This window comes from Hyaena hyaena, unplaced genomic scaffold (assembly GCF_003009895.1).
Source record: "Hyaena hyaena isolate Hyena2069 unplaced genomic scaffold, ASM300989v1 scaffold_119, whole genome shotgun sequence".
In the NCBI taxonomy this organism is placed as follows: Eukaryota; Metazoa; Chordata; class Mammalia; order Carnivora; family Hyaenidae; genus Hyaena; species Hyaena hyaena.
In genome coordinates, this window is record NW_024080750.1 from 751,568 (window position 1) to 779,194 (window position 27,627).

The 27,627-nt window shown below is 48.2% G+C and overlaps 1 protein-coding gene and 1 long non-coding RNA gene across 11 annotated transcripts; one reads left to right on the forward strand and one right to left on the reverse strand.

Annotated features, from left to right (window-relative positions):
• Positions 1-1,219: 1,219 nt before the first annotated feature.
• Positions 1,220-27,627, reverse strand: STX16 (syntaxin 16). 10 transcript variants are annotated; one of them, XM_039236908.1, is made up of 10 exons: positions 26,692-27,627; positions 18,930-18,965; positions 18,766-18,777; positions 11,709-11,816; positions 11,170-11,310; positions 9,869-10,034; positions 8,725-8,816; positions 8,059-8,202; positions 6,768-6,848; positions 1,220-4,233 (listed from the first exon to the last, which is right to left on the reverse strand). In XM_039236908.1, the coding sequence occupies exons 1-10, from the start codon at positions 26,821-26,823 to the stop codon at positions 4,129-4,131; spliced, it is 1,017 nt and encodes a 338-aa protein (XP_039092839.1). In that variant the 5' UTR covers positions 26,824-27,627; the 3' UTR covers positions 1,220-4,128. The 10 variants fall into 10 exon arrangements, with proteins under 10 accessions (XP_039092839.1, XP_039092842.1, XP_039092847.1 ...); XM_039236911.1 differs by having other exon boundaries at positions 26,743-27,626; XM_039236916.1 differs by lacking the exon at positions 18,930-18,965 and adding an exon at positions 11,943-12,059 and having other exon boundaries at positions 26,743-26,782.
• LOC120234900 lies at positions 22,471-26,697 on the forward strand. Its single transcript, XR_005529238.1, has 3 exons — positions 22,471-22,888; positions 25,688-25,785; positions 26,611-26,697. It is a non-coding gene; the product is annotated as an uncharacterized LOC120234900 (long non-coding RNA).

The window sequence follows — 27,627 nt, forward strand, 5'->3', positions numbered from 1 at the left end:
TTTAAATGGTCTGTCTTAGCCAGAGCACGGAGCTGAAGTGGAGGCCCACACAATTATCCTGAGCATTCAGGACAGTCCAGAGAGCTAATTTGGACAATTGGACAAATGACTATTTTCTTTTGCTTCAACTGACCAGATAATTGTGCACGAGTCTCTGCCATTTGACTCTGTGGAGTGCCCTTTCCTGTTGTAAGAAGGCCGCACCAGAGTCTGCTAGAAGGAAGCTGAGGGTGGCGTGCAGCCGGGCCCAGACACACGCAGTACACAGCCGGTGCCCAGTGATCAATTTGGGGCCCTATGTCTGGATGGTTTTCAGACGAGCTGGAAGTCTCTCGCCAGCCCACCCAGCGTCCACGTTAGTTCGCCTGAACGAATGCCCATCATTTCCCTCAATTCCAAAACAACACTAAACAAAAACATCATGCAACAAGGTTAGACATGGCAGCTGGGTGGTCAAGGGCATCTGGAGTGAAAATTCAGGGTTTCTAAGGGCTCACACACACACACACACACACACACACACACACACACAATCTGAAGCCACATTTACACGTACACACACTGCTAGGTTGCGAATGCAGCTGACGGCAAGTGAACCGAGGGCGCCCACCTGAATCTCAGAAGACACGGGAACTCGTGCTAAACTAGCCGGCTGAAGTAGCACCGCGGTGGCGCCATCCCGACCTCCCTGCACCCGCCTGTCAAATGTCTCTTCTGAGAAGACATTACCTGGGCCTTTCCATCTGGTTCCCACAGGTTTTGACTAGAACAGGGGAGCCTGGTGATGAAAATGAAGCTAGCATGTTAGAGTTAACACAGCACCCTACCAAGTAAGCCGGGCTGGGCAAGCCATTCTGCTGCAGTTACGGGAGAATGGGGAAGAACGGGAGGTTGCTCAAATTTTGGGTGATGACCAGAGTTCTTGAGTTTTATTTGAAGGTCTCCTAACGCTTCTTGTCTGTATACGAAGCATACGTTTTCATAAGAGACATAATTATCCAGCTCGCCTTTTGTACACTGGATGGCAGACAGACTGGTCCCTCTGCGAGTACCCATCAGGCAGACGGATGGACTTTCGGACACCGAGGCAAGGCCTCCGACACAAAATAGACAGTCCTCGGTTCAAACGACCAGAGCGGACCAGGCCCTCCATAACAGGCGTACCTGAGGACGACGCGGGCCCCATCATGAAAATTAATGCGAGGATTGCAGGATGCTCTTTAATCCGCATGATTGCTTTATTGTACAAAAAGTTTCCAGTAACAGTAAATTAGTTTTAAAAAAGGACAAAAAAAAAAAGTCATTTTGGATAGAAGCGCTTCACTAATTGCTTTATTTAAGCACACGAGGAAAAAAGTCTTATCTGACCAATTAGGTTGGAAGGGTTTTATTACCTTTAAGAAGCCATTAGCTAGGATAAAACACTGAAAGCACTCGTGTCAAAACAAATAAATAATGCTCTCTCAATTAGCAGAGAAAGCGGTAAATCCGTTAAATTAGAGACATACACTGCCTCACGCCCATGGCGAAGCTGGCACCCCCACCCCCAAATTAATACAACGAGAGACAGTAGATTTCAGTTACAATCTCAGGAAAGATCAGGAGCTCTGCAGACCTGACGGTAAATGTTTGCTTATCTCCTCTCCGGCCCTGGACACGGTCAAGGGGGCAGGTGTCCAGGGCCCGAGCCCAGGGCTGCCCAGAGGGCGCTTTCTGTGCTCTTCGGGCCCTCCCTCCCCGGTCGTGTCCTGGGCGAGGGGAGAGGCCGGGCTGGCGATCATTGCCACCAGAGCCCAGCAGAGATGGATGGCTCGGCCTTCCCGCAGACAATGGCCGTCTGGGGGAAAAGGAGCCCGTGTCCTTCAGAAGCAAAGAATTACCCTGAGGTTCCTGGGCTCCACGACTGATCTATCCCCCAAGGCTGCTGATCTTTCCCTAAGTAAACGCTCAAAAGAAAAATACAGTGTTTTGCGGAGCACACGCCCGGGACCGCTTCCCGGCCTCGGGACAAGGGACAAGGTGATGGCAGCGGACAGCTGGGACCCCCTCTGGTACTGCACTGCTTTCTCGGCTCACTTGAGACCTACAACCACTTCTGTTAGATCCGGTTATTTTACCCCAAAGGGTTGGCGGTGGGTAAAACCCAACCTGAATCACCCTATTAACTGAAAATAAATATAAATAAACGGTGATACTTTTTTTCTTCTTTTTTTGGCGATCCTTTCTTAAAGGGTCACTTTCCTTCAAGGTTAAGACCACTGAGCCTGTTGACACTGTCGACCGCTGGGGCGGGAAGCCCCCTGACCTGAAACGGCCCCCGCTCCTAGGAGCAGCCGGTCAAGGGGAACATCTTGACTCGGCCACCGGATGAAAATCCGCTGTGACTGGAAAATGCCTACAGCGATTCTCAAGAACGTGGGAGCCGCACGTTTCAGGGGTGATCAGGAAGGTGGTGGATTCCTGTTTCCTGACCTTCTCTCCTAGTAAATGATGGTTTGTTGGGAATACCAGGTGATTTCCTGAAATGCCAGGGGCCCCTTTGGGTCGTTAAAGCCGCATGGGTCACAGGGAGGCCAGTGGCAGCCAGGAGTTTGCAAACAACTTGAGAAGGGAAGGCTGGGGCATGGGTGCGGGCGTGAAGACCGTGATCTGCCCGGACAACCCGAACTACTGGACTTGTGTTTAAGTTTCTGGAAATAACTTCAAAGTCAATTCTAAAGACATATTTCATGTGGCCGATCCAAACAAAACATTTAATGAGGTCATGCTCCTCTCAAACTTTTTAGGAGAGGTAAAAAACGGAAAAGCCATCGAGAATTACACAAAGACCATTAGAACTGTACTGGTGTCTCAAGACAGGATAGAAGATGAACACGGTGAGCTTCCAAAGCCATCACCACTCCCCACGTAACTCACAGTCGCAGGGGTATATTCGAGCACCATAGTGATAACAGGGAAGAGGATGGCAAAGTCTACGGTGGCGATCTGGTCCATGCTCACACAAGTGAGCGAGTTTCTAGTCAAGACTTGCACAATCTGCAGGAACGTGCTTACTTTCTGGGCATGTTAAGTAGCAATGGAAGAGCCGATAAATCATACCCCTGGTGGAATATTTTACTTTGAAATGGAGTGATGTTTGGTTAATAATTTGAGATCCACTAATCCTAAATGGGGTGACCCATTTAGAATGGCCTCTGTGTAAATTCACAGTTCATTAAATGGTGTCTGGTTTGAACAGGTCATTATGTGGTTGGTGTAGAAATGACGGATAGAGCAAGGATGGCCGGGGCCGGGCACACTGGCTGACTCTGGTGACTTTCACGACCCTGCCAAGCTTCCCTTTTTCGTGTTTCCATGTGAGAGGTTGGTTCAAATGACCAACTTTTAAATTTAGGTGGTTCTGTTAGTAACCCCTTTTGGTTTACAGTAGAAAATGCAGTGCACGAACTCGCAATGAGGAATAGTCCATTTACGATTAATTTAAACTTATGAAGCTGTTTTAACTGGCCCATCTAAATGTGTTAATTAACATCAATGATGGTTTCTTATTTTTCACACTTTGTTACTCTGATCATTAACAGTGATGGAAAAGCTAAATTAAGTTAATGGGGAACGGATTATAAATTCTTAAAGGACTTCTCAGTTTGTTTTCAACTGGAAAATATACAGAGAGATGAAAAGGCATTTTTGCCTCTACTCATAAATTTTTGGTACCGAATTTCTTAAAAACCAGATGGTTTTTAAAAAACGTTTCCAAAAATTATTTTTACATGCTGCTCAGAGAGGACTGCTAAAAAAATAGCAGACGCACGTACAGTATCGAACAGCGTGGGAAGAGCCTGTAAACATTCAACTCATTTTCTCTTTCTAAAAAAAATATATATTATAACCGATGACAGAACTCAATCTCTATTCTGCAGCGCTATCAAAGGTCCGTAAGTTCTTGACAATGAAGGAAAAGCAGCAGCTCGTTCCCACGGCTGGAGCACGACGGCGACGACGAGGGTCCAGGTAAGCTCTCGCTGCCCCCACGCGGTCCGCGGCCTGTGCCTCCGCTGTGCCCGCAGGGCGGCCGAGCCCCTGGCGCCTGGGAGTCCACGCGGGCGGCCCACGCAGCCCCACAGACGCCTAGCGAGACTTCACGCCGATCAGGACAACAATGAGGATAATGATGATGACAAATAATATTAAAATCACAAGCATCTTCCGATTCTTCTTCTGATACTGCTCTGCCTACAGAAAGAGGAGGGAAAGAGGCTGTCATTCTCCCAAAAGGCCGAACACCAAGCTCGCTTGCTTCCAGTTCTGGGCTCACGGCTCTGTCGGCATAACCGGCGCCTCCAATCTTAATCACCACGAGAGGATGAGTTCCTTGATCCCAAAGCCCCCCCCCCCGCCCCCCAATGCCCCGGAGCCCGACCCCGGCTCCACTGCTGAGACAGAGGCTGCAGGAAGGGTCCGCGACTCTGCCTCCCCGCTGGCTGCCACTGCCTGTGATGAACCCCTCTTTCAATGAAAGCCTCCTCTTCCTGGACACAGTCCCTTGGACAGACGCGCAGCGCCCTCACCACGAGGTCAGACGACTGGCCAATGCCCTGGAGCCCGACCCCGGCTCCACTGCTGAGACAGAGGCTGCAGGAAGGGTCCGCGACTCTGCCTCCCCGCTGGCTGCCACTGCCTGTGATGAACCCCTCTTTCAATGAAAGCCTCCTCTTCCTGGACACAGTCCCTTGGACAGACGCGCAGCGCCCTCACCACGAGGTCAGACGACTGGCTAAGGCGACCCCCGTCAGTCTGACGGCCCCACAGAGGGTTGTTTTGTGACTTCCCTGAATTTGGAAATAAGACCACACTCTTCCTCTGAAATGGGAGTGGGAGAGAGTGACCCGTGGGTGACAAGTGCAGGAGGAGCCCCCGTGGGCCCCTCTCTCTGTGCTGCTGGCACAAGAGGCGGGCAGTTCCAGCCCCCCCCCCCCCCCCGCAGCCTCTTGGGAGCCTCACCTGCTGAGGCCCGGGGGCGGGGGGGGGGGCTCGCCATCAGTCACACAGCCCGTGCTGTGCACAAATGCAAAAGTGGCCCACCTGGGTTCCTGGGGACCGGCCCAGAGGAAGGAGGGTGGAGAAGGAGGGTGTCCGGGGAGAGCACGCCCTGCCCTTCCCCAGGGGTGGGGGGGGGGAGGGGATTTCACAGGGAAGGACAAGGAGGAACAGCTTGATGGAAATGTCTGCTAAGAAGACCCAATCTCTTCCCTCATCCCCCTTCCATGTTCCCCATCGGGCTTCTGACTGCTGGTTTTGTTTCCTAAGTGGACCGACCTACCCACTGGGAGCCACTCGTCAAGCAGGAGGCAGCCGCGGCATAGACAGGTCGGCCCGTCTTGAGGGCCGGGCTCTGCGCAATCCCAAGGCTCCATTGTGCCTGGAGGAGGGGACGGCCAGGGAGCCGGGCAGCCGTGCTGCTGGCAGAACGGGACTCTCTCTCGAGAAGACGGAACTCGCTCACTCTCCTGACGAGGACCCCGGAACACCGGGGAAGCCGAAGCCACACCACAGACTTTAAAACCTCTCAAAATGATTTATAACGTAGACCCTACACGTATTTTTAGTTCCCACTGGATTTGTGCACTGCTGTGGGGAAAGCTTTGCCCACAGTCTGTGTTGTGTTACAGGACACGTTTCACTAGCTTTTATTTAGGAAACTTTAACGACAGCACATCAGAAACTGGGTGTTAGAGAGCGGGGAACTCGTTAGCAGTCGCTCTCGTACACAGGCTGGCGGCACAAGGAATCTACCCGCGTAGGGCCCTTTGCCTGTCCGAGGAAGGCCTCTTGTTCTTGCCAGGGGCTGGGAGTCTCACTCCCAGCCTGCTGCGGCAGTGGCCACGAAGGGCTTCTCGTCGGATCTCGGCCACTGTCACTTTCTGTACACCTGACACTGCTCGCCGCCAGGGTCGTCCGGGCCAGAGGGCCGCCATTTCCGCAAAACGACAGTGCGTACGTTAGGAGACTGGGAAAATGCTCGTTCTGTGGCTACGACTATCGCTGGGTCTCAAAGATACAAGGAAACGGACAGAAAAGTATTTTCTTCGGGAGGTATTCGCCTCCCTTCCCAGGCGAACGTGCTCCTGGTTATACACGGGACCCACTCGGCTGCACGTGCGTCTGCGCCTGTGTCGCCACCGATGACAAGGCTCCTAAGCCGCTTCCCATTTGTTTTTAACAAATATCATGAAAGACCTTCCTGAAAGCGCTACCTTCTTAGCAAGAATGAGAGAGCTGCTCTCACCTCAACAAACTACTTTTTTCTCAAGGGAGCACACAGGTGCACTGTGGGGATGAGAAGGGAAAACGAGACTTCTGTCTGCTCCAGAATGACCCTCCGCCAGCAAGTCGTCAGAAGCGTGTCACCACGAGAGAGACCCGAGCCGGCACCAACGAACAGAACGTTCGGCACGTGTCTAGCCAGTGCCCGTTCCCCTGAGCTCCTAAAGCAAGAAGACCCGCAGAACGAAATGCTTTCTGACAGAAAGAAAAGCCCGACTGCTTTATAATTTCCTGTCAAGGGAGGGAGTTCCCAGCAGCGTCAAACCCAAGGGAGAGGTGAGCCTGGACCCGCTGCCTGCAGGGCGCCGGTAATGACCCCTGGGGTGGGCTCCGCACAGGCCGCTAGCGCGTTCTTACACTGCCACGCGGAGGGCCCGCCTAGGAAGCCGTGGGGCCTGAGAGCAGGTCCTCACGTTCTCAGCCGCCGAAACGCACGGCATTACCTTGTGGAGCTGCTTCAGGCCGTCTTCGGTTTTGATGCAGGACTGCTCAACGTTATAGTCGATTCTATCCAGGACTGTGCCCTGAGGAAGACATGCCAGTTACAGGACCGTCAACACCCGCCACGGGAGACACAGAGCTTCAGAGTGGACGGGTGCACGACGCAGACATCGTCACCCACAGGATTATCTCTTTTCCCGAACTGTGTTGTAAGGGTGCACGCGGAAAGCTCTGGAATCCATCACCCAGCAGTATCAGGCACTCAGTGGTAGAGTGCCGTGTTAGTTACAATCAAGGCTTAACTCGTGAGACAGAAATACTGACGAACGGAGGTTTCTCTTTAGGATTTAGCCACTATAAGCTACGCCTTAGTCAGACTTACTGGGGCTGTAAAAAACATACGGGTCGGTGGAAATGGACTCTGAGAGGCGAAGGGCTAGCTTCTGTGCCTGTCGCTGCTTCAGTGCTTGGCTCCAAGCAAGCAGAGAACGCGGGCTCAGCCAAGCCCAGTGAGGCTGAGGCCTGGAAACTGACTGAGTTTGCGAACATCAGCACGGGCTTCCGTGGCTCAGAGCAAAGACAGCCAGCTCGCTCTGATCGGCCTCGTCAAACTACGCCTTTGCCTCAAGGAGGATTCTGGTTTTAATGGTTTAATCTCTCGGTTCAAAGAGAAAGAAGGCAACACCAGGCTCTATGCAAGAAGAGGGCTCCTAATGGGCCACGTGCACAGGAGAGATAGCAGGGGCAGTTCCTCGGGAACCACGGGAGTAATTATTGTAACCAGATCTTCCACAGCCTCAACACTCCATCCTGCAGCTGCTCGCAGGGGGATCAGGACCCAAATCCCTGCTGGCAAGATAATAAAACACCCTAATCAGATTGTAACAGTGAACAAACAATTTAATTCTACTTGAAAGCTAGTGGTTCCCATTGCCACTGCACAGTAACCGGCCAAAATCAGAGGGGAAACCTTATCTCCTGCCAGAGCCCTTGCTGAGTGGGGGGCACCAGACCCCAGGGTGGGCTGGTCCCCAGAGCATCCTGGGGGTTCGGACGGAGAATATGAGATCTTCTCCTGATATTTGTTTTAACTTAAAAAAAAAAGCTCTCATATCTTCATAGGAAGTGACATTAGCACACGTCTGTAATCCACGCACGCGCGCGCACACACGTACATCCGTGGGGGGGAGAAGGGTCGAACTCTGTTCTGACAGGAACGCAGAATCAGAACTCTGAAAAGGGACCCAATGTCACAGCAGGAAGACTCAATGCCGAGGAAGGTAAACCACGTACCTGCTCCACGATCATCGCTCCCAAGTCCCTAAAGATCTCATTCAGGTCAGAAATGGACTGCACGATCTGGCTTATCTCCCGCTCCCTCTCCTCCACCATCAGCGTGTTCTGCTCCACCAGCACTAACTGGTCATCTGTAAAACCCTAGCGAAACAAGACGTACAGATTTGTATGTTCCCCACAAAGGCATGCTGTATGATCTCAGACACGACTCAAAGAACACAACGTGAAAACACTTGCACAAAGCAGGCAAACAGAACCCAAGCACGTATTTTGCCCTAGCAGGAAAGATCCAAATTCCTAAAACACGCTGCAGGATCTGAAGCACAGCCGGCCCGAGCGGGGGGCACGGGGCGAACCCCTGTCTGTGGCTGCACAGGGGCCCAGGAGCAAAGCCAGCGGGATTAACCCTGCGCTTCTCTGGGTTCCTCCCACCGTGGGGTGGGCAGACTGCTTTCCTGAAGGTTCTGGAAGGCAGATTACAAGGTCTCCTTGTAGCTTTTGCAAAGGAAGAAAAGGTATGGCCCCCAGGACTCCTTCTACCTGCTGCAAAAGCTACTCGAGGTGGCGCTGACCCATGTGCACCGCGCACAAGCAGACGGTCTAGGAGAAGGGACAGAGCGGAGCGCACGCGCACAGCAGTCGGTTCTGCGGCCCCTCACGTACCCGGTCGTAAAGAGTATTATCGTCTCCATCGTCCATCAGTGGTACTGATGTATCAAAAAAATGCTGGGATCTTTCCTCTCGATTCTTCATGCCTATCACAGATAGGAATTCACTTTACTCGAATATGTAAACCATGCTGGTTACGGCTCCACCATTAAAAAGGGGAAATCTAGAGTGAAACTCAACAGTCAAAATGGAGACATTCTTAGCAGCTTTAAAAGAAGCCCATCTCCCACAGAGGTGGGAGGAGAGTAAAGATTATAAACGTAAAACACTATGCGAGCATCTGGGGTTATTCAAGATGAAAACCACGCTGTAAACGTGTATAATTCACTCAATGCCAAGTGAGTGACTAAAGGACACTGAGACAGTCTGAGAATCTCTAAGTGAGGCAGAAATATTTCATTTAACTGCTGTTGTAAAACATTTTTTTAAAAAATCAATGTTTCTCTCTAGAAACATCTCCAGTAACAATTCCAAATGGCCCTAATCAAATTTTAGAAGTAATGAAATTAAAAAACAAATATGCCAGTTTTCAGATGGAGGGGGAACTAGGTGTTTTTTTTGGAGTACGTGGGGATTATTGATTACAGTGGCAATAAAGAAAAACTCAGTTTAGAGGTAATTCGAATGCGGACGTGGCTAACACCGGACTCGCACTGCTCAGGAAGCAAGGGGGTGGGGCAGGCCGGCAGAATCCCTAGCGCCAGGACAGGCACTCCAATACTTCAGTTGTTACGCGAGCGCGAAGCTTCAACGTGACGACAACTGATTTTACCTACATGTGGGCAGCGTCCTCCGGCCCCACATCCGGGAGGCCACGGGCTGGGGGAGCGCCATGCTAGAGTGATATTCACATTCTTCCAGCTTGGCACAGAGGAAGCTTTGTTTCTGTTGCATGTGACTGTTCCGATACCCCGTCCTCAGCCTCAGTCCGGGCATCGGGGGTCACATGGGGGTGGGCGGGGGGGCGGGGGGGTCCCTTTTGCTGCAGAAGCTGTGAATGCGCTCAGGGGGTGACGATGAAGGGTTCAGGACGAAATGGAGAACCAGCAGCCAAGAGGAGGGATGGAGACAAAAAGCGGTCCTAGTGCTGGAACTTCCACGAGCCGGGACCCCGTCCAGCAGGCCCGGGGACACTCACGTCTGAGGTAGCCTGACTGCGCGCGCCGGAAGCTGGCGGACAGCTCCTGCAGGGCCTGGGCCAGGGAGGCCACGACGTTGCGAAGGAGCCGCTCCTCCTGGTCAGAGCGGGCGCCGCGGGCCCGGCCGGGCAGAGCCTGCACGGCGCGCTGGCACCTGTGGAAGAGCTGGGAGAGGGGCCGCGGCTCCCGGTGAGCGGGAAGGGAGATGAGCGCCAGGAGGTGCCCTGTCCACACTGGCCGGCGTCACGCGAGGGGCCCAGTCCAAGTTACATGCGGCTCTGCGTGCGCGCGCAAAGGCCGAGCCAGGCGTGGGCAGCGTGCGCACACCCTTTGGGCCCGGCGCCACGGCCCGCTCAGGACGACGGTCTTCTCCCCTGACCCCGCCACCACCCCGAGGGGCTGTCACTGTTACTGGCCCCACTTTACCCATGAGAACGGGGGAGGCAGAGGGAGTAAATGGGGGCTATGGCGCCGACACCGCGTGAAGAGCCGGGGCTCAAACACCCCAGCGCCCAGAGCTTCTCCATGGCACGCGCCCCTTTGCTGACGGTCAGCTCCAGGAGATTTAAACGAGGAAGCTGTGTGAACACCGTGCTTTACACACTGCTCAGATTATTTAAAAATCACTCAAATTTGGGGTGCCTGGGGGCCTCAGTCGGTTAAGCGTCTGACTCTGGCTCAGGTCATGATCTCGCGGTTCGTTGAGTTAGAGCCCAGCGTCGGGCTCTGTGCTGACAACTCGGAGCCTGGAACCTGCTTCAGATTCCGTGTCTCCCTCTCTGTCTCTGACCCTCCTCCACTTGCATTCGGTCTCTCTCTCTCTCTCTCTTTCTTTCAAAAATATACAAATATTTTTAAAAATTACTCAAATTTAACATTTTACAAGAAAATTTTCTAGGCTGCTAAGTTTCTTGAAGATACTCATATATTCAAGCCTAGGGCAACAAGCTCCTAATCTTTTCCAGCTAGAAGGACCATTCTGGAACAGGAACAAGTGTTAAGCACTAATATGCAGAAGTTTTACATCTTTAAATCAAGTGACTGAACTCAGTGATGCTGTGAATTTAAATCAGGTCGCGGTGGTATCTACCGACAACTGAGGAGATGGTTCCCAGTCCTCTAAGACATGTGCTGATAACCTGGGGGAGGCCGGGGCTTCGAGCCCCCCTGGTGGGCTCTGGGTGGGGAAGGGCAACTCTGGGGAAGGGAGGCGCGATCTGACGCAGGGCTGGACCGCGTGTGGCCTCCGAGAGGGCTGGGAAACGGCCACTCCGGCCTGGGCGCCCAGTCCCGCCCTCACCTGAGTGATCTCCTGGGTGGTGATTTCAATGGCGTGCTCTTGCTCACTGCTGTCGTCCAGGGTGGGTCTGTTTAAGTGCTGGTCGTGAAGGCTCGCTAACTCCTTCATTTTCTGTTTGATCCGGCCAACGTCGTACTGTATCTACGCAAAAGAAACAACCAGAACTGCACTGATGCCTGCCAGGCACCGGTCTGCCTCTGAGACAATTGGCTACACTCTAGACTACATAGTTCCGGACTCAGCCAACTTGTCTCACTGATGTGTGGGCAACTTTTAATTCAAGTTATCGAAATGCAAATCCCTCCTTGTTACGTGCCACTTGGGTCTCTCTCTATAACCCAGGTGGTTCCTGCTGGACCCAGTGGCTCAAGGACCCTTTCCGTGGGGTGTGAAGCGAGTGACCTGCAGGCGGGGTTATCCAGGCACGTGCATTCACGTGTCGTCACGCCACTTCTTACGGCAAAAGCACCTTAGCACGTGTCGATGTCATACAATTACTTAAAAAAATAAAGAGCGTGTGAAACTAACGTTCAACTTACTTCATCCACTCCATCCACCCATTTAGGAGGTGACCGCTTTGTCACACCGATTGAAGCTTCTGGATCTAAGCTAATGCCCGACACCAGAGCCATACGGTCGTCGGCAAGCTACAGGGAAATAAAGGGACATGAAAAAAGTTACTCAGGCTCCATTTTGATCAGCACGCTCTCACACCCTTTTAAATGTCGCTCCCTGAGAAGACCGAGAAACGTAGGAGTAAGTAGTGCACTTGCCTGTATCATAAGCTTGCTTTGGTACTGCTAGCATTTGGGACTGTTTTCCTATCTTTTCATGCACCAGCTCTTAATTTTCTTGGACATACTTGTGAACATGAATTTGACTTGATCTGGCTACAGAAACGTAATAAAAAAAATCAACAGAAGATCCTTAACAGAAACCCCTCTTATTACCAGTTCCACGTACGGACAGGACGGCACGAACCTCAACAGTTAATGTGAGCAGATTTAAGTTAAAAAAAAAAATACTCGGCTACAAATGGAACTCACACTGAGTGTTTAACAGGAGCACGGTTTACTTAAACACATTGAGCTTATTTCGGAAACGGGACTGAGCCAGTTATCTTGGTCACAGGGTCATTAACCATGTGTTAAAATGTATGAGACAACTGCCTGAAAACGATCAGCAAATTACCCACCATTTGGCAAAAGCAATCCTTAAAAATCTCAATGCAAGTCTGCCTGTCGCTTCCATTCTTCAGTTCAGGGTCCACACGCAGTGTTTTCGCTTATTTTGAAATGATACCCAGAGCTCTGGACTTTTCTCAGGTCTCAGACACTGCCTTCAAAAGCCCAGGGAAGAAAGGTTGGGTCTGGCTTAGTTATGCTGCTTGCATGCCTGGAGGCCACTGGTGAACGAATGGGGTTGAGAGCATCCTGAGGTGCCCTCCCGAGTTCAGAATTTATAATGCCAGTTTCCCAAGATGGAAATGATGATTGAAAAATAATGGAAAACAGTATACAAAAGTCTTTTACAGGTAATACTTTCTAAATGTTCTAAATCATGCTGCGGAATTGGGTGGAGAATTCATGCTGCTTTTCTTCCCCTCCCTCTTCCTTGCATTTTACCTAAATTCATGTTTTCATTCATTCAGCAAATGCCTGTTTGCTTTTCTAATAAAGAACAAGATAGAATTGAAAAATCAACAGATAAAGGGAAAAATATGACATAAGCAAAAACCTACATTAGAAGAATGCCTCAAGTCATAAGCCCTGTATCCTCCACCGTTTACAGAAAAATCCCTAAAAGCAACCATATCTTGCACCCGCCCCCGCCAGGCCCTACCCCCGTGGGCTTAGGGCATGCTGTGTGTTCACCATCACACCGCGTGCAATGACCGCACCGAAGGCACCAGAACCCTCGTGGTGGCTCCCTGAGCAACTGTGAGTCGTAAGTCGCCGGCGTTAGGTCACTGTGTGGACCCTACAGGACCCCAGTGTCATTTCAGCTCACAGATAAATGGTGTGTCATCCGGCCTGCACTATCTGGGGCTCTGAGTCCATCAAGTGCTAATTTGCAGCCACAGCCACCCTGTTTGTCTTGAAGAGCTCACTAATAGGAATCTTGTATTCTTTTCATTGTTTTAATCCTTACAGAAACTAGATGAGCTAGGAATTACTATTCCAATCTATAAAGGAGGAAACTGAAACTCAGGAAAGTCAAGTAGCTTGCCCAAGGTCACAAAGCTATTATATGACAGACTAAAACCGGGTCCAAGGACTCCAAAGGCCCCATCTCCTCTACTCCGCCAATCACCTCGGCAGGCCCGTGAAATGCACTGCAACGCGCGGAGAAAACAAGTCAGGACAGCGAGCCAGCAGCCTGACACACCATGGCAAGACACGGTCCCCAGATCCCTTCCCACCGAGCTGCACCGGGGACAGAGGACCGGGTCCCAGGGAGCGCCGAAGTCCCAACATCAAGTGGCCTTGCTCACTGAACACCTGCGGGAGCAGCGATGGGGTGCAGACCTCACCCTGCACAGAGCAGAACAGACAGGGAGAAGCCGGCTGTTTCGTCCTCAACCTCCCGCCCCAAAGTCACAGAGAGGTATGCAACCTTGTGCGGGACATACTGATGGAGGCAGGAGGGACAGACCACAGCAGCCGACTCCCAGAGTCTGTCAGCTGCACGGCAGGTGTAGGACACAGGGCTGTGGGTCTGTTAGAGCAGAACATGAACTTAAACCTCCAGCTGTTGATACAAAGCAAACCCCCAAACTGCTAAGGTACCTCTTCATGGCTCACAGAATTTCACCTATGCCAGCTTATTATCTAATCCACTGTATTTTATTAGTAAATCATTTTCGATAGAGTAATACTTCATTTTATTTATGCTTTTAAGCTCATGATCTTTTGTGTACTGTTTTTACTGTTTATAAAAATACATTAAACTAAAAAAGATAAAGATGGTATTTATCTAAATTTACCTGCGTAGTAATCAGTATTGACTTCTCTGAAACAAATGAGAAATTGTCAATCACACGTGAAGTCAGTTGAAGTGGATCCACCTGTTTTTTGTTTTTTTAGGAGTACCTGATTTTGCACAAGAGTTGTGTCGTCCCCTCCCACCCCGAGTGGAAGTTAAAACTGAGGCAAACACATTCTCTTTCAATGCTCTGAGGAAGCCTGCTAATTAAGAGAGCCCTATGCGAAAAAGGCAAAGTCCAGCTCAAAACGCCGGCCCTGGTTTCCCCACGCTGAATCGAGATTTTACCAACAAGACAGAGTCTTGGCAGTCTTTGGGACTGCAAACTTTAAATCTTGGAAAAATTGTCCCCTTCACCATATAGTCTATGGCCATAGCTCATCATGATAAAGAAATTCAGCAGTACTCAGATGAAATGTGTTATTTATTTTATCAGTATGAAGTTAAAATGAAAAAAAAAATGTTTTGAGCTGGGGGGACATAACTGAAGATAAATGTCAATTACTTGAAATAGAAACAAATATGAACATTAACAAAATCTGTTACCTGCAAAACAATCACCCCCTTTCAACCTCACTTCACATTTGAAAACATAGTTTCTTATTTTTTTAAGATCCAGGACAATCCTATGCATTTTCAAGTTGCCCTTTTAGTCAATACAGGCTTTTTAAAAAACTGCCAGAGTTTTAATTCTCCTTGCTTCTCCTTGCTGAATTGCAACTTAGTCCCCTCTCTGAATATATGATGATCCTGGTCTATAAAGCGTTTCTTAAGTGCACTCGTGCTTCTGAAGGAACAAAAAATCTTTTTTTTAAATAAAAAAATTAGTAAAAATTCTTAGAATTCCTGAATTCTTGTCTCTGATTTGGGGGTGCACTGCCTGGACCTGGGGTCATCAATGCAGAAAAATTGCAACAGATGTTCAAAACTGTACACCCACAGGGCTCCCTTGCTGGCCTCACTACAGTTATCCTTTGCCCTTGATCCACTTTAGATATTGACGCTTGTCCCTTTAAAGAGCACCAGACAGCACAGTTTTTGATCTATGGAAGGAGCGCGCACGTGCACATGCACACACGAACGAGCGCTTGCACACACACACAGACACAGACACACACATACTCTTCTTATCAATCTGGCTGCTCAAATCTAGAGCCTTTCTACTCCAAGGCAACCCTGCCTTTCCAAGGCTGATGTCGTGTATTGTAAGATTAAGGACGCGGCCAAGCCTCTGTAGAGATGCGCGGTCGGACACCCTCCCCCTCAACCCCATATCTAAAAAAATAAATACATAAAGGAAGTTCAGCCATAATGGATCGGTAACAAGAAACAATACTGACAATTTTGGATTCTTTGTGGCAATGATCACTTATGAAGTCCAGAAGGGACACTGAAATTATAGCCTGGCCACTCTCACTTGCACGTGAGATGACCCAACAGCGTGTATGATGCAGTCACACCACAAGCCTGACTTGCTGGGCTCAGGTGGCTTGGGGGCTGTGCTAACAGACAGTGAGGCCTCAGAAATCCCAGGTCTCTGAGGGAGGGAGGAAGCCTGTGGATGAAAAAGCACAGGGCATGTCAGCCCTGCAGTGTGTGTATTTTTTAAGCCTGTGATAGTTTAAAAAGTGATTAATTTTTCTGGTTATGAGACAATAAACGTTCAAACTAGACACTTTTTTAAAATGTACAAAAAGTAGAGAAATAAAAGCCAGAGAATCACACCACCCAGATAGAAATGCTGCTGGGATCCCTGATTCTCCTTTGCTCCCAGCTACCGTGCACACCCTGAGAAGTGGGGACAGGTGATGGCCTGCGCCGTGGGAGTCATCCTGCCTCAGACCTGATCTTTGTCTCCCAGTGACAAGCTTTCGGAGAGGACTGCCCCCTGTTGTACAAACAGGGACATGAAGCCCGCACCCCCGCCCCGGATAGAGACTTTCCAAGCAGGTGACCAGTGGGCCCAACCTGGGCCCAACCCCCATGTCCTGCTAAATCATTCTGCCCTGCCCAGGCTATATGCTTGGAGAGCTTCACACTGACATCTTGTAATTTTTATTATGTCCAATTATGAATTTTAAAAACCCAACAGGCTGGGAGATGGCGTTGCTACCGGAAGGGATGTAAATGAGAGCAGGGAACAAAGGAGAGGGTCAGACACTCTGTTACTCTCTGGGTAAGAAAGTAAACGGTGGGTGGGCTTCTTCCTGAGGGGCACCCCACTTGCTACTTCTGGAGAAAGATGAAGAGCAGCATCCCCAAGGCACAGAGTTTCGCATGGATCCGCGTAGGAGAATGCCAGTCTGATGTGGACATGCTGTAAGGTACTACCAGACGGCTTCACTCTGGGAGACCCCCAGGGACACAGGAATTCTGCGCAGGCCCCAACTCCAGAGGGGTGGGCTTCTAGCTAGCTCGTGCCCAGAACCGGGGGGTCACTCTCACTGTCCCCAGAAGACACTGACTCCAAGCCCTGTGGCAGCTGTGGGGAACCAGGGCTCTAGACACCGTGCCCAACTGTCCCCAGCTCCTAACTCAGCACCTGGGACTGAATGGTAACAAATATGCAGTTATAATTAGCTGGGTCAGCAAATAAGTGCGGTGAATGAAGTAGATAAAATACATGTCATGTACATGTATTTTAAAAGACACAGTGGTCCCGGATGAAGGACAGGAAGGGCCAAGTGAGGTGCTCACGAGGACGAGGTGGCCGTGCGGACCCAGAACGCAGGCTGACAGGTCTAGAGAATCCCAACAGCACCAGAGTCGGGTGTGGCTCAGTGGCCGTCTGGGCAGCGTCTCTGGTGACAGGATGTGGGGGCCCCCTTTAAGCCCCCAGAAGCCAAGAAGGAAAGCACAAGGGCCCGCTTGTCCCCGCTGTGGGTAGCCAGTTTCTGAAGAAGCAGGAAAGCTTGGAACACGGCTCCCAGGGCAGACCCCTGGGGACCACGACCTTAGACGTGCTCCTCGCGTGGAGGGCGGCCAGGGCTTCTTCGACGCATGCTGTTCTGTGGTTTGTTATCTACCCCCCATCACACACTTCCTTTTGGGGGCCGGAACACTTCCAAACTATTCAAGAAGGGGTGCATCTATCCTAAAAGGCCTCGGCTCTTAGCCCCCAGGCCGCCGTGCCTTGCAGAGTCTGGTCGGCAAACCCACGCGCATCCCGTCCACTGTGCCCCAGAGATGCCGAATTCCACTGTGGGGGAGCCGCAGTCACCTGCTAGCCCTCCAGGGCCGGGTGCTGGCAGGGAGGCCATGGTACCCGGATCAATGAGCTACCCGCTCAGGGTACCTGCTTCCAAATAGGAATTGTTTCTCAATGACAGAAGTAATCCATGCATGTGTTTTAAAAACCGACACCCAGCCTAAGAAAAGGGTAGGCAACAGAAAGGAAGAAAGGAAGTTTCTCTTCCATCCCAGGCTTTTCCTGGAAGGCATCCACTGTTGACTGTTTGTCTCTTCAGAAATTTCCTAAGTACACACAAGTGTAAATGGGAGTCACTCTTCGCAAAAACAAAACCCCCAAGAGCGAGAACCACGGCTTCCACACGATGTTGCATTGGGCCCCTTCCCGCTCAGTGGTGGCTCTGGGGGCTCAGGCTGCCGCAGCCTCCCGGACAGACGGACGGACTGCACGCCTCGAGAGGCACAGGGACTCGAGACGCTGTCCGATTTGCCGAACCAGCTCTCAATCCGGCAGGTTGTCTGCCATCTGTTGCTATCACTGACTAGTCAAAAAAGTTTTCAGAACTTCCGGATGGATCTTAATTCTACTAGTTAGGAGCTCCACTGGTTTTGAAGACAGACACCCCAATCCTGCCTCGGGGGTCATAGCTAAATTAAAACAAACAAAACTAAAAAATACCTCCTTTCCAGTCCTTTTTAAAAGGTCTGCCCTCAGGAAAAACATTTTTATCCTTCCACAGCAGAAATGGGTAATAGAGACACCAAACTGACAGCCACAGTTCAATCCCTTTTTTCCTCTGCCCTTTATTAGCGCTTCTAGAATAAAGTGCTAGGAATACGCACCCTTTCCATCTTGTGCGTGAATTGCTAGTAAGTCTTGTGCCGGGAAGGGAAGGGGGCAAAAAAGGGGGACCCTCCAAGGATGAGCACAAACGGGGGGTCAGGGGCCTCCCCCCGACAGAGTGACTGTGAAGCCTCCCCAGCAGGCCCCCAGGTTGTGAGTCCCGCTTCCTGCGGGCTCTCACCACCCACCATGTCCTCCACGCTCTACCTGAGCAACCTGGCAGCACGCTTCGCGGGAAGCAGGGAGTTACCCACATCATAATCCTAAAAACAATCTGGCTTTCTTTAAGTTCAAGAAAAGGCTCAACCTTTACCATTTCTAAGGTTGAGACACGTTCCCAAGAGTAGCAAATAATTGTGCCTTAAACCCTTCTCTAAACCACCAATTTATCTGGTGTGAAAATATGTTAATACATCCTGAAGATTAAATTGATAAACACAACAATTATCAATAATCAGAATAAATAGTAAAATGTGTATCAGCTCTGTTGGTATTCCGTATATGACCAAAGACATCAAAAAAAAAAAAAAAACCAGACATAATTTTATTAACATACAAAAATATTGAAAACACAATACCTCATCCAGCTCCTGAAGAGATAGGTTGTTCCCATCAGTCCCATCCGGTTAGGGATAGCAAAAAAGAAAGAAGGATGGGGACAGACAGATAAGGCATGGTCAGTCAAGAAAACACTTTGGTCTTAAACAGCTCTAAAGTTGACTAAAAATAAAGATCCACTAACCAAGGCATTTAAGAAATCTCCCCCTTTTGACTGTTCCTTAAAAAAAAAAAAAAAAAAAAGTACATCAATATACATGTATTCTTTTATTTACTGTGACTGTTGTTTCGGTGCATGAGATGGGAAACAATAAAGAGTTGTAAAAATTAAAATGCCATAAAGCAAATAAAATACTCTTGCTTCAGTCTCACAACAATATAATGCTAATCTGTTCCATAAATATCAAACACGACATACAACATTCTAAATTTCCCTTAGGAAGGTACAATAATTTGAGAGCAAAGCTAAAATGCAGTTTTACCAGGTCAAGTAAGTGTATATTTTAGCATGTAAATGAGCTCTGCAAATGCAGCAGAATTAGCAAACGGACAATCCACAAAAATGGTCGATGGCCGTATTCGGATAATACTGGAGCGACCACACGTGTAAAGTCCCTACAATGTTCAGTCCCGCAGACACGGCTTTATCCGCGGTAATACGCTAGCCGAGAATCCCTTCTTCCCCGGAGACAGACACAGGTGGTACAAGAAAAGAAAAACTCTTCCCATTTGCTGGCCATTTATTATTATTAGTCCAGAAAGCACACAGTTATTTGTAAAGCTATTATAAAAGCAAGTAAACGAAACAAAAAGAGGAGGAGAGATTTTCTTAAGGGGGGAGCAGGAAGGAAGAAGCACCAGCAGAGGATGAGGTTTCAATTTAAAACTAGAGGTTCTTTTTTAGATCAACACGGAACTCTCTCTTCCGAACAGATGTTTACCAATGATAGATAATTTGAAGAACTAGGTCTTTTCATTTATTTGCTTATTTCTTTATTTTTACTTTTTTGCAGGATTGATCACTGCAATAATTCGTGGTCAATTTCAACAATCCACTGTGTTTTGTTTTGTTTTTTAATGTTCAGCAGTAAATTCAGAAAATTAAAAAACATAACTTCCTTATTTAAAAATTAATACTGTAAATGAAACTGGTCTGTCAGGCCCAAAATATTATTAAACAAGGACAGTAATAAAAAGTGTAATCAAGCAGTATTCCTTCATGTAAAAATTCAATTAGCTGACATTATAGAAAGCTGAAAGTCCTCTTCATTCCTTCTACAATTTGCCATGAGAACAAAGAGAATTATATTTATATACACACCCGGCCTTAAATGTAGTACTAGAAAATTTTAATAGAGAAGATGGTGTCAAATGGCAATCTGATTTAATTACCTTTTACTTTAAGAAGGAACAAAAAAAAGACAACGTTTTTATTTTTTAAGAGCTTTAACATTTTCATCAAGACAGCACTGAAATGCTTTTATGAATACAACAGAGGGTGAAACCCCTAACTTCAGCGCTGCAGTCTGTACATCTGCCCCTTTCTGCAGCAGGTACCTGGCATCGAGTCTTCGAACAAAGTACTGCTGCCTCGGGTCAGCTCTCTGCCACACGTGAGCCTGTCTTCTTAGATTATTAACCAAGCACACGCCCTGATCTTTCGGTTTTTACAATTCCTAGTTGATAAGAGGTGAAAGCAGAATCACGGGCTACATAAAGGCTCTTTTTGTTGTAAGTAGGAAAACTAAGCTTCAGAACGTATAAAATCCATCTTCCCAGAGTCACAGAGCATTATGGCTCCAAGAGGACAGACCCAGGTGCTGAGGCCTCTTTCCACCAGACCTTCCCACATCTCTAATGTCATTAACACTTCAGGGAATTACTAGCGATAGGCAGCTACTACCATACCAGACTGGGAATTAAATTCAGAGGTCATCATGCCAAAGAGTCCCCACCTACCCCCCCCCCATTTTGCTACTTAAAAATAGAGGGACTTCAAAACTCCCCCTGCCACCAAATTACCAGAAAATTTAGTCAAGATCCAAATTAAAACATTTAGAATTACCATGCGGAAAAACCAAAATACAGCCAGACGAACACACGTTACTACACATCATCACCTTCTAAATCTTTATAATGTCTAACTCTAGGTTTCTGACCTGCCAATGGCATATAACCAAGCAAATATTGAAAACTCCAAGTAGCATGTGGAATTTATAATCTAAAGAACTTTCTACATAAAACTGAAAAATAAGTGGAAACCCATCTGTGTTTACTCAGGAAGTCTGGAAAAGTTGAGCAAAATGAGCTGGAAGTACAGGTCTATGCTATAGTGATATTTACTTTATTTCCGTTACTGCCAAAATAAAAGTTTGCTTCTCTTTTATCCAACAAAGTACCCTTATTCTCAAGTAAGCCTCACTGCTCAAAGGGAATCTTTGGAGGCAGGAAAGCAAATAGATCTAAAGAGAAATATACAGTGATTTCATACTTGGAGTCTAAAGAGAGAGCACTAATTTTCCAACAGACTTAGTGTGGACTAGAACCTTCTGTATGCTAGTAAAAATGGACTGCGTATGGTTGTAAAGTGAGACACAGAGAGATGCTATCCTACACTGGAAGAAAAAAGCCACCAGATTTAAACAATAGGGCCTTCCATCTTCCTGGGGCCTGCAGCAACACTCCTGGGCCCAGTGGCTTAGCACAGGGCCCTGGGGCCAGGCTGGCCCGAGGCCGTCCCAGGTCCCTGGCTCTGTAAGTGGGGGACACCAGGCAAGCTCCCCAACCCCTCCAAACCTCAGTTCCCGTATCTGTAACGTGAGAAAAACAGCAGCACCTGTGTGACAGAGCTCAGTGAGGTTGCATATGGAAGGTGCCCATGTGCTCGGAGCACACAGTAAGCTCTCAATAAACCTCGGCTTCCGTTACGGTCAAGATGGAAGGACTTCAGGTTTCTTATAACCTCAGCTAATCCTTAGTATCTTTTCTCCCCCTAAAGCACACCATGTTTTATTAAAAATAATGTGCTGGTTTCAAGCTAATCTAAGACCAATTAACTCCAGCTTCCATTTATAGATTACGCATTATTTTAAAGCAGAGGACAGATCAGGCAGTAAACATGGACAAACTGGCTCCAAACCCTCTGCCAGAGCCATTTCAGATCCAAGGCGTCGCCCGGCACCCCGTCAAGATCAGAACAGCAACTCAACCACTACTTTTCATTCATTCGTTTAAGACTTTACACACTTTCTTGAATGATTATTTTCCTTTGTAAATTCATTTCAGCCCCTTCAAGCCAAGCTGCCTGTAACTGCATGAATGAGGTGGTGCCTTAAACCCTGCGCCTGGCTGATACGATGTCAAAGTTGTGTCAGCAAAGTACTGGAGCCACTTCCAAGGATTTCTGCACAGCACTGGCCTAGCAGGCACAGCAAGGCTGTTGACTCTCCCTCCTTTTCAGATGGAAGCCAGGGGCTGCCAGGGCTGTGTGCCTTGGTCTGGAGAACCCACACGCTGGACCAGAACTCAAGGAGGCAATGTTGAATCCATGCAGCCCTCAGAAATCACCCACCTCAAACCTCTCACTTTATAAATAAGGCAAAAGATGTCGGAAGAGATCAAAGAGCTCGCCTAAAGACACATTCTGAGTCAGCCACAGAGTGAGGACTTAACCCTAAATTCCCAGACTCGGAGTCCAGTGCTCTTTCCTTTATTTCACACTGCCGTGAGGCACGGCTATAACAGGGGTACCTAAGACTGAGGCCCAAACACAATGAATGACAAATGACAACAACTGCATTTTGCTGCAAGTCTAAAAAAATAAAAAAATAAATAAAAAATTAAAAAAATTACCCCCCCCCCGTCTGTGTCTAACCATCAGTTTTACCAACATCAATACAAGCAAAACCACAATTAAGGAGAATTTTGTTCAGCTCTGGCTGCTAAACTTTAAAAAGCATACAGAAAAACCAGATTTCATTCACAGGCAAGAAACTTAACCAGGCTGTGTTAGCCGGGGCTGCGGAGCTAGAGAAAGCTCTCGGCAGGGAGGAGGCTGCAGGGTCATCAGGCAGAAGAAGGAAGAGGCCTCCCGTGTCAGAGACCCTGAGGGCCAGCACCAGAGCCAGGACCACAGGATACAAGGTACAGACTCGGGGTTCATGCAGGCAAGGGCTGTTTGGGCAGTGCCAGAGGGAACTGGAATTTTCTACAGCCACCACCGAACGTGGTCGAGGGAGGGAGGCATAAGGGTTATCGCAGACAGGATGTCGGGTCAAGGACCTTTAGGTCTCTGCTGGCCCTCGGGACTCAGCTGGCCTGTGGCTGCATATCCTCCTTAAATTCCTGCTTAGCTGTGACATATTTGCCTGAATGCTGGATCAACCTGTTTCAGCAGGCATGGTTATGGTGCACACGACAAGCCCACCGTCGCCACCGTGTTAACTTGTTTTTTTCCCCTCAAAGCAGGATGCAAAAAAAAAAAAAAAAAAAAAAAAATGCATGTTTAAGTTCCTTGAATGATATGGCTTTGGGTGTACTGTGTTTTGAGGTGTGTGAGATACACACATGCACACAACCTTATAATTAAGTCAAAAAATCACAGCCTTTTCCTTAAATAAGGATGTGAAAATTCAGATTTAGAATTTGAAACCAAACAAAAAGCCCCCAAAACCCTCTGCCCTAAACTATCAGTTCAATGTGGTTTTTTATTTTGGCTTGTGTGTGAGGTAACAAACACACAGTGAAATTAACTTCTGCAGCTTTTTCTTCTAACTAGGAACTAGAAATCTCGGGTTATGATTTTTTTTTTTAATTAAGTGAAACTCTAGAATTTAGTTTTTAACCTGGGTTTTAGTCGATATTTACAAATTGCCTCCTTTTATTTTGCTCACGGTTTTCATATGACCTGTAAATATCTTTTCAGTTTTTATTTATAATGTTTCATACAGAAAAGCATGTAAAACGTATGTATACTGTCACCTCACAGGTTCATCAGTAGGATTTAACAATCAGTAATGCTTTGCCTTATTTGTTTAATTTATGGGGGGTTAAATACACAAAATAAGTGGCACTTTAACATTTTACTGCTGAACATTTCAGTAGGTATCTCTAATAAAATTAAGGAATTTAATTAAAGTAACTGAAATAAAGAATAATTTCTTAATATCATCTAAAACCCAGTCCATATTTAAATTTAATAGCTTTGATTTTGTTTGCTCTGCTACATGGTTTTGAAATTTGCAATTCAGAAATGAGGTGTTAAATTTCCTAGGAGCCAGATTTGCAGTGAAAAATGCTGCAGAAGTTATTGGCTGAAGTTTTAAAAAATTGTGCTAGACCTGCCTTTTCCCCTCAAAACGCTTACAGCACTTTTCCAACTTCCAGAAAAGTCGGAAGAATTATACCCTCTACTAAGTCATGTTAACATCTTGTCATATTGGATTTTGTGTGTGCGTTGTGTGTGTGTGTGTGTGTGTAGAACAGTTTCTGGTAAATCAATTGTCAGCAAACTTAAGATGAAATAATTCACCTCTAAATACTTGAGAAAAATTTGACATGCCATGTGTTTTTTCAATGCACACAATTAAAAATATTAACGTGTGGGGTTTTTTTCCATTCTAACTTAAGCAAACCATTTTTGTTTAATTGCAAATTCTGTTTTTTAGAGAGACTGAATTGACTACAGGGATATTTTAAATGATCTGACTGCTTGTAACCTGAGAAAAATTTCAAATAGACAAATATCAGTATGTAACATTTTAAATGGTGAAACATACAGAAAATATTTTTCTTATGTTCTGACATAGATATGTATAGTTTGATTCGGAAATCTATTTTCCAGAAATTGCCCGAGTTAGCTAAATAGAGCTATACCTTCTTTGACATACCTAATTTTACCAATTGTATATACTTCAGCTGTCCATGTTTAACTATTCGACTTCGCTTATACATCTATTTTTTAATTGCCTAACTTACAAAACCATCTTAAAAATCGGTCTGGCTTACAGATGCACTTTTAAAAAGCTGCCCGGCTCAGACATCAGGTTTTTAGACTGTCTGACTTAATGATTAATAATAAGGATAATAAAAGTCTCATGTTAACCAACAGTTCAGGGCGTTTTGAACTTTATACAATTAAAAATTTAAAAGTAAACATTGTTTCAATAAATTAAAAACCGATACCTTAGAAACATTAACCCGAGTTTTAGTTGTTTTTTTTTTTTACCCCCATCAGGTAGCATAAAATCAAGCCATTCGAGGAATATGCAATATGCAATGCTTATATCTTATTCGATAAAACCAAAGTTCCACTGAGGAATTTTATTCATTCAATTTCTACTCTCGAATTCTTGGCTTATTTCAGAGCGTTCTTTAAAAAAAACAAAACAAAACAAAAAAACCGGCACTGGAATTAGCCGTTTCAGTTCACACTTATTTTAGTACAATACCGTTTCTTTCAGTTTACAAAGGCAAAACAACTTCAAATTTTTAAGTAAATAAAAATCTAAACATACTCCGTCCCTGTTTTGTATGCTTTTTGACCTGAATTTGCACAATTTTATTCCTGAAACCGTTCACACGGCTTAAAATAGGTTTCCTATAGGAGCAATATGGCCAAAGACATTCCCCACTTGTGAGTTACAAAAAGGAAAAACTGTCTTTGTCAGCCATCAAGACACATGGCATGATTTTTCTGAAGCATTTAGTAAGGTCCTAAAGGAAAAAAATTAAAAGGCAATACAGTCCCTAAGAGGTGAAATAAGTGTGAGGTCCCCAGCGCTGTAGATTTCAAGTATAATCCCGAAGAGTCTGGCTTGGGGGTGATTTTATTCCCTTCATCCTCTAAGGCTGCTTCTCTTCAAACCTAGCCTGTCCATAGCAAGGAGCCCCCCACCCCCACTACAAACTAGTTTCCTAGTTTTCTTCACTTTTCAATTTAAGATCTTCCAGAGCTAATCACCGCTGTGCGGGGACCATGCAGACTGGGCCGGATTTACCAGAGCAAAGAAAGAGCAAGAAACTGAAGCTCAGAAAGAAAGGTAAAGGAGACCTCACCAAAGACAAACAAACAAAAAAAGCCCCTCAGCAGTCTTCCTAGGCCCTCCCTCTAAAAGATTCTACCGCTGGGCTAAAGAAAGGTTCAGGTTAATTAAGTCAAAATACATGTGCTATTTTGAAGGTTAATTTTCACACACAGACCATGGGTTTTTTCTTTTTTTTCCCCCCAAAAGTTCGAATGGAGGGAGCAGCTTAATTTCCTGTCTGGGAAATGCAAAACGAAAGACCGAGCACCTTACAGTCATCCCAAACAGGAGCCCCCAGAAAAAACAGTGAAGCAATTATTCCTGGGGAACAGGGCCCCACACAGGGCCGCCAGGCCATTAAGAGAAAACGAGTGAAACAACAACACACACACGCACACACACCCCCCTCAACTGCTTCCTCTTTTGGGGGAGGGTGTCGTTCATTTGCAAAGCTTTGGGGCTGGGCGATCCTGCAACCCAGAGTGAGGCTCAGTACCGGGGAGTGGGAGGGAGGGGGAGGGGGGTTAAACACAAAACAAAAACAACAAGGCTTCAGGAAGGCCCCAATTTTTCCAAATCTCCGTGTTAAAACATATGTAAATTGGAGGCGGCCTGTCGGGCAGTGACGGCGGGAGGGGGGCGGAGGGGGGGGCGGGAAGAGGAGGGATGCGGAAGTGAGGAGAGAGGGCAAGGCAGAGGTGGAGCAGAGGCCTAAAACTGATTTGTTTTCTTCTTCCCCATCCAGGGTTATACGTGTCCCCGGCCCCTCGCCCAGAGACCTTCCACTTCCGATTACTCTTAAGTCTTATTGCTTCTTCTTTTTCTTTTTTTTTTAAACAGAGAGACAGACAAGAGACAGACAGACAGGCAGAGCCGCAGTGCACACGGTGCGTGTGTCGGAGAGGCCGCCGGGAGACTCACCGCAGCAATGCTACGTGAATGCAGAGGGCTGGAGGTGGTGTGACTACTCACTTGCTCGGCTAACAGCTGCCGGTTTTGGATGGAATTATTCCGCAACAACAAGAAAGCGTCGGTTAAACGCCTGGTGGCCATGTCTCACCCTTTGTGACCCCCCTCTCAGGGGCCCCCCGCCCACTTAGCACTCCTGGTTTGTTCACTTTTCTTGCTCGCGGCCCGTGGCCGGGGCGGGCCCACCCTTCACAGAGCCCTGCCCGGGCAAGGCCTCGAGCCAAGCCGGGCGCAGCCCTGCGCTTCGCCCAAGCGCGGAGACCCCTCCCCAAATAAGCACCTAGGCTTTCCAATTGTCTGACTCCCACTCCTCAAGGCCTGCCTTCGATCTCTAAGCACTTAAATCCCCCCAATCCTTGCGGCGCTAGCCAACGTCCCAGAGACCCCACCCCAATCCAACCTCGGATCTACAAGCGTCTCACTCGCCAATCCGGCTGTGGGCTGGGAGGCCCTGAAGCCCCCTGCCCCCCTTAGTCTCGGAGACCCCCTCCCCAAGGGTCTGCGCCCCCTACCCCTAACTTGGCTCACACGCGTCCAGGCCGTGCCCTGAGGCCCGCCTGTGACTCAGTGTCCCCACCAGAGGCCTGGCCAAGGCCTCCTTTGGACAAGCCGAGCCAAGGCCTGGGCCCTGAACTCCAGGGCGCCTGGTGCTCCCTCTGGGCCTCGTCTGGGCCTGCTGAGGCCCGGGCGCGGCCTCCTGACCCCTTCCCTGTCTGGGCGGCCCGGTCCTCCACTGCCACAGCGGCCTGGCGGCCTCCAGGAGGGCAGCAGGGCCTGCCTCCCCGGCCTCCTCACTCCTCTTCTCCGGCTCCCTCCATCCCCGGATCTGACTGCAGCTCAGCCCCGGGCCGTTTCCGCGCTGTGGTCCCGGGTTCTGGCGTCCCCCCT

Excerpts from the sequence above, each read along its gene's own strand:
- STX16 (XM_039236908.1), bottom strand. The coding sequence starts at position 26,823 with ATGGCCACCAGGCGTTTAACCGACGCTTTCTTGTTGTTGCGGAATAAT. Across the intron at positions 10,035-11,169 it reads CCACCCAGGAGATCACTCAG|CTCTTCCACAGGTGCCAGCG; the intron begins GTGAGGGCGGGA and ends CCCCTCTCCCAG. Across the intron at positions 6,849-8,058 it reads GAGCGATGATCGTGGAGCAG|GGCACAGTCCTGGATAGAAT; the intron begins GTACGTGGTTTA and ends TGTCTTCCTCAG.